The 11,459-nt window shown below is 36.1% G+C and overlaps 1 protein-coding gene across 1 annotated transcript in view; it reads left to right on the top strand.

Annotated features, from left to right (window-relative positions):
• The first annotated feature begins 1,062 nt into the window (after window positions 1-1,062).
• Window positions 1,063-11,459, top strand: part of pepd (peptidase D) — a 15,232-nt gene continuing 4,835 nt past the window's right edge. The window contains exons 1-13 of the mRNA XM_015019355.1: window positions 1,063-1,160; window positions 2,848-3,031; window positions 3,144-3,271; window positions 3,382-3,445; window positions 4,842-4,889; window positions 5,209-5,270; window positions 6,039-6,083; window positions 7,068-7,143; window positions 7,788-7,834; window positions 8,175-8,243; window positions 8,802-8,879; window positions 9,094-9,242; window positions 11,266-11,450. Coding sequence (XP_014874841.1) covers window positions 1,144-1,160; window positions 2,848-3,031; window positions 3,144-3,271; window positions 3,382-3,445; window positions 4,842-4,889; window positions 5,209-5,270; window positions 6,039-6,083; window positions 7,068-7,143; window positions 7,788-7,834; window positions 8,175-8,243; window positions 8,802-8,879; window positions 9,094-9,242; window positions 11,266-11,450 — 1,152 coding nt within the window. The 5' untranslated portion in view covers window positions 1,063-1,143. The remainder of the gene's footprint in view (window positions 1,161-2,847; window positions 3,032-3,143; window positions 3,272-3,381; window positions 3,446-4,841; window positions 4,890-5,208; window positions 5,271-6,038; window positions 6,084-7,067; window positions 7,144-7,787; window positions 7,835-8,174; window positions 8,244-8,801; window positions 8,880-9,093; window positions 9,243-11,265; window positions 11,451-11,459) is intronic.

The following is an 11,459-nucleotide window of genomic DNA, read 5'->3' as shown; positions in this document are numbered from 1 at the left end:
AAGATTTTTTAAAAATAGGCCAAAAAATTTTTTAAAAAAAAAAAAAATTTTTTTTTTTTTTTTTTTTTTGGAAAAAAAAAAAAAAAAAAAAAAAACACCTTAAAGAATTTGTACGATTTAATGTTAATAACATTAAAAATAATAATAATAATTTAGCTAACACACAAAAACTGCTTAAGACAGGTACATCTCAAAGGTTTATGATCAAGCTTTGAGATATTTTGTGACTTTTGATATTTTCAAAGTTTTTTAAAGGTTCCCAACTTCTAGTAAAATGATAATGATATAGTAAATAACAAACGTTCAAAGGACTGGAGTGGACAACCTATGAACGTTTGAGTTGTGTTGTTACAATAAAGCTTAGCTGCACAAGATTTTAAAAAAGGCCAAATACTACAAAAAGGTGAGATGAACTGTCACCTTTAAAAAAATAATTTTCCTTATACCTATATTTTTTATTTTATAGACTTTTTGAAACTAGTAAAATAAGTTAAAACTAGTACATAAGACAGTGTAATGTTTTATTATTATTATTATTATTATTATTATTATTATTATTATTATTATTAAATCATTTTAGAGTTAAACCAACGCAGAGTAGCTAGTTTACAATTTGACTTCAATAGATCTTATTTAAAACACGGCGGTGAAACGCAGAATAAGAAACGCATCATGGCTGGATAACTGCAGACGTAAATGCTGCATTTGCATACCAGATGTTGAAAGCAGTTTCACCGTTGACACTGTTATGTCCCGAACACCCGAATGCAGCACGACTTCTTGTAATGCACTTATCATTTTGCAGCCAGTCGGCAAAAACACGAAGGTTCGAAGTAGTTTTAATGATTTTTAGATTTTATTTAGTTTTAAGAACATTTCCTCTTTATTAAAAAAAAAAAAAGTTTCTGTTTTACGTTTTTATTTTATTCCTTTTGAACGGCAAATACTCTCATCTTTAATAGTCTTTAATTTATGTTCTTATGTAATATGCCTAATTATGTTTTATGTTAATATTGATGATAATAATGTTTAAAAAAACAAAACAAAAAAAGAAGCACAACTTCCCGTCAGCTGATGTTGCTGCATTGCAAAGATCACGTGACCATTTTCAACACGTGACGCTCTGGACCAGAAAGCGTCGACATGGCATCGGCTGCACAGTGAGTTACCAGAGATTATCTTATTTAATTATGTAAATATTCACGTTAAGTCACAAAATTCTAACTTTTGCTGTCCATTTGCCATTTTAATTACTGCCAGGGTGAGCTGCGCGCCGGAGCTGCTGCTAGGCAGAACTTTTAATTCCGGAATAGTAATACTTCGGGTCATTTTTCAGTCTGTATCTTATCTCTGTCTTTACAATAACAATAGTTTCAGTTTTAATTTTACGCTTGAAATGAATAGATGAGTGTAGATGTTCTACACAGTTCTAAATAATTGAAATAGTACTCTGTAGTTTTATGTTTATTGTTTTAACAGGATGCACATAGCCGAGGGGATACATTTAAATATTTTTAGCATTTCACTGGAATGTAGATTATACCGTCAAAGGTCTTTGACTTGTGCAAACATCTCTTATATTGGTATTAAAGCAATGCACGTATTTGCACTTTTCCTATAAAATAATACAGTTTTTGTAGAGCTAGAAAATCTCGAAAGGTATACAAATATCACAAGGTTTGACTGTAGTGTAGAAACAATTTGTTCACATGATCCAGGAAATCTTACACAGAGAAATACATAGGCAGCTTAATTACTGTTACTAAATTAGAATAAGCCTTATTCTTTCAGGTTGCAATAAAATACATTTGTTTCATGGATTAACCTCTGTTCTAGGTGGAAACATGTTGTGAGCTTTATCTTATCAGCGGACCTCGAGCTGGAGATCAGATTTATTTCCTAAGATCTATCAGTGACAAGTTTGCTTGTCAGCATCTTCTGGCTAAACTGTTTCTTTTAAACAGAACTGGGTTTTTATTGCCATTTCCTCTAATCCTAATTGATCATTAGGTGTGCCTATATTTCAAACAGAATGTCATCACAAATTGGTGAGAACAATTTCAAATTCCTGAAGTACTCTTTAAAATGCAATTTTGCCTTCTCTATTTAAAGTATTTCACCTGCAGAGACCAAAGAGGCTGAACACTTAGTGTAGATAATGTAGAGCCAGTGTTCAAGAGACCAAAGGTCACAGAATGAGTTGGAAATATTGTAGTGCCAGATGAGAAACAGAGATGTTAGAAAAATGTTGATTTATCTAAGTGTATATCACCATCGCATTATGTAGTTATAATAGTGTTATTACATTTTCTAATATTGCATAGAGATTTAGAGATAGGAAGTCTGTATCATGTTCATTTTTGTAAACTGGCTTTAAAACAAACAAACTTTAAAATGTACAGAAAATGTGCATATTTATGAATAAGGAACTATTAAATTTATTTAAAGCCATGATTTAATATCACAGTATAGATATAAATATAAACTGACTAAGTAAAACTGTGACTTGTCTAAATACCTAGTCTTATTTTTTTATTAAGTAATTTTATGGCTAAACCTTTTCTTCAATGCCTTTTCATGTTTAATTATTATACAACTGAAACAGAAATGAAACTTTAAAGATGTTTAGTCTTCAACTAATTATACTGCATGTCAGTGTTTTTAATGGTTTGCCTTATCCATGAACTACATGGATAAAAATAATAAGAAGAGTCAGTACGGTTGTCGTTTTGCAGGTGGAAGACAGACTAATCTTAAAGCTAATCTTAGTAAAAACCTATGTATTTCAGTGTGACCAGGCACTGCCCCACCCTGACCTTCCTGAGATGTATCTTCTTGTCCTTTCAGACCCATCTACTGGCTGGGTAATGACACCCTCAGGGTGTCAGCTGCCCTTTTCGCTGAGAATCGTCAAAGATTGTGCCTGGGGTTGAGAGCTAAAGAGGGTTTACTGCCAAAGTCAGTCGTGTTGCTGCAAGGGGGAGAGCAAACGCAGAGGTACTGCACGGACACCGACGTCCTCTTCAGGCAGGTGGGTTGTATTTTTGCATTTATTTATCACTTTATAATCTGTTTACCATCTTTGTGAACAGAAGATAAAACATCTTCTTGTTTTTACATTTCTGGTTCCTTTTCCTGTGCAGGAGTCTTTCTTCCACTGGGCTTTTGGAGTGACAGAGGCTGACTGTTTTGGAGCCATAGATGTGGACACGGGAAAATCCATTCTTTTTGTTCCTAAACTGCCTGAAAGCTACGCTACTTGGATGGGGGAGTAAGTCCTAAAACTCCTCAAAGAGTGCCAACACTGTGCAGAATACCACATTTGTACATTCTACATGTTTTTTGGACTTTGTCAGTTGTTGTGCTTGCATCTGTGCACAGGATCTTTCCTAAGGAGCACTTCAAGGAAAAGTATGCTGTTGACGAGGTGCAGTACACCTGCGACGTAAGTATGTGTTACGTTTCCAGACGTGGCGTTTTAGCATGACGATATATTTAATGGTGACAGAAAGTGAAATCTGTTTGTAGCTAATCTTAATACAAATGATCCAAATCCAATAACTGTTACTGCAGGAGATCAGCATGCCAAATAGAAATGACAGAGATGAAAGACACAGGGTAATATTGAAGAATATGTTTGACTCGTAGCTGTATATGTATATGATTCTTCTTTTAAGCCATGTGCAAGCATTTTTATGAAAATCTGGGAAGCTTGTATTTTCAGTCCTCACGTTTCTGAGCGTTATCTGAGGTAACGAGGACAAGTGCTGAGGAAGGCAAAAGATTCAGCAGCTTGTGGTCGTCCACAAGCTAATCATTAGCTCTGAAAGATGTCACAAGTTTATGGACTTTAAGAGCAAAGTTGACAATGGCTTCTTCTTTCAAATGATTAGCTGGGCTGGTCGGGTTCGCCACAAAGTCGTCAAACTCTTCATATTACAGAGATAAAAAGAAAGAAAAACATATGTCCCTTGCGCGTACCTTTCTAGGCATTTGAAACGGCAGCATACACAGTTTTATAACATTCTAGAACAGCTTGCCATTAATTGTTTTGAAAATGCTGAAATATTTTGTGTCAAGAACGTTACGGCTCTGAGAATCCATTTGTAATTCACATTTGCTCCATACGTACAAAATGTATGTTTTCAAATGGCGCAGCAATGACCCTTTAATTACATTTCTTAATTGAAAGTGTGCGCTTTGCAAATGTTTGGTCCGCGCCGATAAAGACGCGCTCACCTTAAGATGCCGAATAATTAATTATAATTAATTTAGCAATTAACTTATCCACTTATATAACAAACATATCTAAACACTGAAACATACACAAAATAGGAGCATGTCATAAGCAGCTCACAATGGTTTTTTTTTTATTTTCTTTTCCTTTGTTTTACTTTAGTTTTTAGTAATTTATGTCTTCAAAGAGCTGACAGGATTTTATGCTCTGCAAAGAGTTTCATTTTGTCATTCTTGTGTAAATGGCAACATTTATAGCAAGATAAAAAAAAAACCTCTTCTCATATTATTTATGATTATTTATTATTTAGATATTATTTATTGCCTTCTCCAGCAAACCCAGGCAACGTGCGGTATGCTGCGTCTTAGTAAGGTCAACATGACATTCTCAAATCCCACCGCAATGTTTGAGAGCATTGAAACAAGAATTTGTTTTGAGATGTTTATGCTGCTGGCAGAGTACAGCAGACTCTCGTCATCAATTGTGGTGCTTATTACTGGAAAGGCCACAGCGTCAGACTGACCTTTTTCATGAGGACTGATTCTTGTCTTTCTTGAAGCTCTGCTGGGAGTCTGAGTCTTCCAATTATTATTTTTTTTTGTAGGTTGCTCAAGTCCTGTCCAACATGAAGCCATCAGTTCTCCTGACACTGGTAACTATCATTTAATTAACAGGGTTACGCTTTATGATGTACGCATGTATTAGATACTTAGCAACTGTATTAAGGGTTTAACGTTATACATATTTGTACCGAAAATATTCAGTACAGCAAACTCCAGGCTAACCTCCATTAAAAAAAATAAATAAAAATCAAACCAAATCTTCAGTCAGTTCTATAATGGCCCCTTTTTTTATTTGTTTCCCTTGACTGAAGAGAATCAAAAGCAAACATTGACTTTAAAACTGAAGTACACCTACTCTAATAATTGTTTTATACTGTTTGAAATGTAATACTTTTATTTCGTTTAAAGCGAGGACAGAACACGGACAGTGGGAGCACCTGCCGCGAAGCCTCCTTTGAAGGAATCAGTAGGTATGTCTAATTGGTCGTAATTTGCATTAACAGGATTTACCTTCTATTTCTTCTATTTGGTTGAAATTCTTGATCAAAAGAAGAGAAAACTGTTCGCTAAATTAGAGAAAGATCGATCCTTTGAAATGCTTTTCTCGAAGGCAAAAGCGTTCAAAGTCTCTGTCCCTGGAAGTCAGAGAAGTAGAGCCCCGATATGAGTTGCACAAAGCTTTTTACACAGTTTTTATCACCACATCCTCCTTACACACACACACACACACACACACACACACACACACACACACACACACACACACAAGTATGAGATGAAGAACAAAGGGAAAACCCAGCACATGTCCCTAAAAGATAAACAGCTCAGCATACAGAGGTACAGGTCAAACCAACATCTGCTTAAACACTTTTTCGTTTTCTGTGATGACCTTTGGTTGCACATGTTTCTTGCACTTTGTTCTAGACACTCGTTTGCACTATGAGCCAATTAAATACAATTAAACAAACACGTCTATAAGAATAAGAAATCAGACAAATGTATAAATTTTTCCTATTACGGCTGTTTTCCATTCGTAGCTAAACATACATCAGTGTTTTACATACGTGTTAGTGACTGTAATTAGGTAAACATCGTTGCTTTTTATTTGTTAGGTCTCACTTTATCAGAAATACGTTTCTTGCCTGCATGTGTTCGTTGTGTTTTCTTCTCACAGATACTTTGTGTGAACCAGTTGTACCACATTACATTTAGTTTATGGTGCACTTCTTTTTTTACAGCTTCCAAGTGAACAACACTCTCTTACACCCAGTCATTGTGGAATGGTGAGTGTGTCAAACTGCATTTTTATACCGCATGACTGAGAATGGTTGCCTTATGAGCTCCAAAATGTTTCTTCAGCAGAATTCTTAAACAAACACACATCCTAGGGATTTTTTATTTTTTTGTCTGTGGTTCTTTTCAGGGTGGAAGTTTTCTACTTCTGCTTCTTTCCTCTGAGTCAGAAATCTCTCTGCATGGACATAATGATCTACGTGCTCGCCTGGTTGTCCTTGCTATTAGAGTTTGAGCCCCCCAGATGAATCGATGTTCTCAGAAATGAGGAAGAATGCTTTTCAGTCACATCTCTTGGAGCACAGAGCCTGATTGAACCCTCTGCCTCGCTCCTCTTGCTGAAAGTAGCATTGGTGTCTTTTTAATTGGATATCTGTTTTTAGAATAGACGTCAGTGTTTCTACTGGTTACCCCTGCCTTGGATTTATTTGATTCCATTACTGCAGGGATTGCTAAACATTATCCCTAGCAATCCCCCAAATGAATGAGAAAGATATGAATTAGCTGTAATCTAAAGGAAGACTGCAGCACTGTTTTGTTGTGAGCTGAAGATTGATGGAGGTTCTTCCCGAGAATATTTGATTTAATTAATGCAGAAGATCCTGGGGTTAATGTTAGACATGCTGATTCACGCAGTTCATTTCGAACATGTACATTTTAAAAAGTTAAAAGGGTGAAGTTTATATTTAATTAATCTTCCCCCACACACATATAAGACACTTAAAATTGTCCCAACATATTTCCATTACAATGACCTTTTACATCCTGTGACTAAAACCCCATTAAATTGCTGTGAAAATAATCCACACATATTTGTTTTTAAACAGCTTTGTTTGGAAATTGCTATAATTTTAGCTTTGTAAGGTGTTTTAAAACTTCATGGATTAAAAAAAAAGATTACTTCAGGGTGTCCACAAGCTGTGTGATTGACCATAACGTGAACTGATTGCTCCTTGTTCTGTCTGGTGTTGCAGTCGCCTCTGTAAGACTGATATGGAGTTGGAAGTTCTGCGCTACACCAACAGGGTTTCCAGTGAAGCGCACAAAATGGTAACACGCTCCTTTTCAAGACAGATTATATGAGAGGATGGCTAAACTGGGGCATTAATGGAGAAGAAGTTGCACACCTCAGACCCTTAAAATAAAGATGCATCGTATCAAAAGGAGTTCAAGACTTATTTGTTTTAATTTTTTGATGCTAAAAGGGGAAGCAACATAAGAAAAGGGTACATTTTGTTTTTCATACATCGCTTGTGAGTTTAATTATTGCATCAGACTTAAAAATGTATTTAAGTATGATGAATTTAATTATTGGGCACAGACAGTTAAATTTTTCTGAAATTTTCACAACAGAGAGCTAGATCTGAATTATTTTTTTTATTTATTTCTTATTTTTCCCTGAAATAATTTGACGTACTTATAAATCAAAAATGTTAAAAAGTTGACTAGACAAAACACAAAAAGCCCCTAAGATGTCAATTAATGCCATTTTTAAATTGTTTTCACCTATTTTGTTGTGGGGTTGATGTTCCATTTTTAAAAAACAAAGATAAAGCGTTTAGTGTTTTCTGTGCATCTAGTGGGTGCAGATATTTAGTTTCAGATTACTTTAACCATAATAGTTTCCTAATAATTCATTCTTGATAGTTCCGAGGTTAATCTTAATGATAATCTATATTTGCCCTTTGCTGTAGGTGATGAAAAACGTCAGACCTGGAAAGAAAGAATATGAAATGGAAAGGTAAGTTGTAATTTTAGTCTTTATCAATGGATCTGCTGCTCTGCATTTGCTGACAAGACGTGGAAGCACAGCGTCTTGTGATGATAGATTCCTGTGAGACTTCTAGCTCATATTTGTCTTTCAATGTTATATTGTTCTATGGAAAGAGACAGAAAATATTAGCTACCCGTTTTTCTGTCTTTATAATCCCACCAAGGATGGTGAAGGTCATTGAAGTTCTTGACCGTAAAATGAGTTTTACTTAATGCAGACGACAGACGTTTTCACTGAAGATGACTGGGCTCAGATTGTTTACTTTGCTTCTCATTGGTAAAGCTGTGTTTTTGTTTTTATTTTTAAGTCTGTTCCAGCACTATTGCTACTCCAAAGGCGGGATGCGACACACTTCCTACACCTGCATCTGTGGAACGTGAGGCTTTATTAATAAATTTAATATAAGCTACTTTTGAAGTTTATTACTTTTTACTTGATGATGTTCATATTCAGTAGCATTATTTTCCTTCTCACATAAATCCATGTTTATTATACTTTTCTTATAGGGTATAGTGCATTTAAGGTATTTTTGAAGGAGAGTTACATTTAATTATTTAAATGCTTACAAATGAATCTGTTTCATAAACTCCTTAAAAGTCTGAAGAAGTAGTCTTTGTTTCCAGGGAACAATCTCTACTTTCTAATCTCAAACAGTATTCCAATCAGGGAATTGACAGAGCTTGACACAATCAATAATTAGTATGTTGTCGGGTTGCCATGTGGACGGCCCTACGGGGACGTTTCAGGGTGATCTGGAGAAATAAACACAAAGTGATTCATATGTCACTTTTTGAGTTTATGAGCTTAAAACATGAGAGAAAAATTGTAATGCCAGTTAGTTTATGATCTATAAACATTGCAGAATAACTGTATACCAGGGTGCTGAAGCTGTGAAATGTTATTGATTTCTTTCCTCCTCATTTGCTCCCACCAGGGGCAATAATTCCTCTGTCCTCCACTACGGTCATGCTGGGGCTCCAAATGACAAGACAATTCAAGATGGAGACATGTGGTGAGCAGACTTTAGCAGTTTTTCATCAAGCTACTGATTCATGACTCACAATTTGTTTTGGAAGCATTTAAAAAATTATCTTAAGACCTTGGCTTCAAATTGCCTTTCTGTTGTTTTGCAAGATTAGCCACACTGGAAACTCAGAAGAACTTGAAACCTAAAACCAAACTACAAGAAACAAATGAATGAGTTATGATGTTGCTTTCCCTTGCAGTTTGTTTGACATGGGAGGAGAGTACTACTGCTACTCCTCAGACATAACCTGCTCCTTCCCGGCCAACGGAAAGTTCACTGCAGACCAGAGGGCAATCTATGAGGCGGTCCTAAAATCCTCACGCGCCGTCATGGCTGCCCTCAGACCAGGTTATCATCTTCAGTGATCCTAAGGACAAGTTACCGAAAGAAAATGTGACCTTTTTATTATTTTAGAAACAATACATGACAGAAAGTCTTCACATATTCCATAAAGTACAGTAATTGTGAAACATCCTACTTAGTATTTTTTTTTTCATTCTTTTAATGATTTTGTTGAACAATCATTAAGTATGCACCTTTACAGTACTACTGCTTTTGTCATTGAGCTAGAAAATCTACTTAAAACGCCAAAAAGGTGGAATAAGCAGGTGATTGCAAGTCCTGAATCAACATGTATGATTGCTTAAGGGAAAATCAATAACATTCATATTTATGCTATGAATGTTTGAATAGATACAATGTTGCTTTGCTAAAAACAATACAGGTGCATATCAATAGTTAGATTATCGCTAAAGACAAGTTAGCAACTACAAAACATACATAGTTTCTTAGTTTCATTACAGACCGATGGATATATTTCAAGTATTTATTTCATTGAATGTGTATGAATATAGAAGATGACTGTTTATATGCATGTTGATAGAAAGCTGAGTGCAAGGAGAGGGTGTGGTAGAAAAAAAGGCACAATCTCTGGGATTGTGAGGCAAGACCAGAAAACAGGAGAAAAGGAACTGAATTGTTGCTCAGTGAGGAAGTACATTTTGCATTTCTTAACAAACAAAAGTCAAGAACACGTATCAAACTCGTGGTCTGCCGGCCAAATCTGGCACACCAGGAGTTTTTATGTAACTCTTTAGAACCTTTGAGATAACATCCATACATCCATTTTTTTTACACCCTCGTCCCAAGTGGGGTCGGGAGGGTCGCCAGTCTCGAAATGTTTAATTTTTTTTTTAAGCCTTTTGGAGATTCTGATTTCATTTTCCAGCAGAACTTGCCCACACTGCCATAAATACTAATACATATTTCAAAGACCACGGCATCTCTATGCTTGTTTGGTCACAAATTATCCTTACATAAACCCTGTAGGAATCCGTAGAGTACTGACGAGAGGAGAGAGAGAGACACCAGAGCTAACAATGCAGAAGAGCTGAAGGCTTTTTTCTAAACAACCTGGGTTTTCTCTGCACCTGAGCAGAATCATAAGCTGCTTATGTTGTTTCTGTTAATTGATTTAGTGCTAATGTTTGTGCACTCCGCTAGTTGTATCATGAGACTCTTCTTCTGTTGTTTTGGGATTCAGATGCTGAAGAGTATTTGTTATCCTGGGGCAAAAAATGTTTCCAACAAAAAAAACAAAATTTTTTTAGTAGGTAAGGAGAAATAATCCCCGTCGATGATCTTTGTAGCAAACATTTGTAACTAGATCTTATTTTTGGCACTTCCAATAAATGACCAGTAATTCATTCAACATGTAATCATCAGAAAGATCTTTTGTTGTTGTTCCAGAAAACATATCTTCATCCATATGTGATAGCGTTTCAGTGGGTCTGACTCAAAAGGCTTTCTTTTTTTTTTAAAGAAAAGTGCGTTATATCATTATTTATTCAGTTTGAAAATAAACGAGAAGGAATTATATGCCCTTTAAAGAGAAGGACCACCACGCTGTGTTGGACATGCTTGGCAGGTTTTTAAGACTTCTTGCCATTTGTGTTGTATATTCTGTGTTTGGTGCATTTAAAGGGGAGTTTAATCATTTCTGTTAGCACACACAGCAAGCAGTCACAAAAAATCAGGGCTGCACAGGGGCAGCTGGAAGGACCCTGAGGCGGGGAAGGTATAGCTGACTGAATTCATGTGAAGACTAGAAGACAGTGTGAGAGGTATGAATCTCACCTTAGAGAAAATCTCATCCAGTGCAGAGTTGTTCACACTAAGTGTTAGTGACAGCAGCTCTGGCCCCAAAACTACCTCACCTCTACTTCCTCTGGAGAAGGTGCAACTTTTCCACATAAGTCCCCATGTGTTATAGTTTGATGGACGTCTAGATTATTTTCCAGTAAACAAAATCCGCTTTTCTATGCAACTACACCTTCTGTTCCTTAGTAGCCAAAATACGTTTGTTTTGAAGGTGTGAAATGGACTGACATGCACCGTCTGGCTGACAAAGTTCACCTGGAGGAACTTGTGAAAATTGGCATCCTGCATGGAAATGTTGAGGACATGCTGAAGGTCCACCTGGGTTCTGTCTTCATGCCGCACGGCCTGGGACACCTGCTGGGCATCGATGTTCACGACGTGGGAGGTTACCCAGAGGTAAGGGGG

The sequence above is a fragment of the Poecilia latipinna genome, unplaced genomic scaffold, assembly GCF_001443285.1.
Source record: "Poecilia latipinna isolate Pla-1442-1.1 unplaced genomic scaffold, P_latipinna-1.0 Scaffold2419, whole genome shotgun sequence".
Taxonomy (NCBI): domain Eukaryota; kingdom Metazoa; phylum Chordata; class Actinopteri; order Cyprinodontiformes; family Poeciliidae; genus Poecilia; species Poecilia latipinna.
Note: the sequence above shows the minus strand (reverse complement) of the source record. Positions and strands in the feature narration are given on the sequence as shown.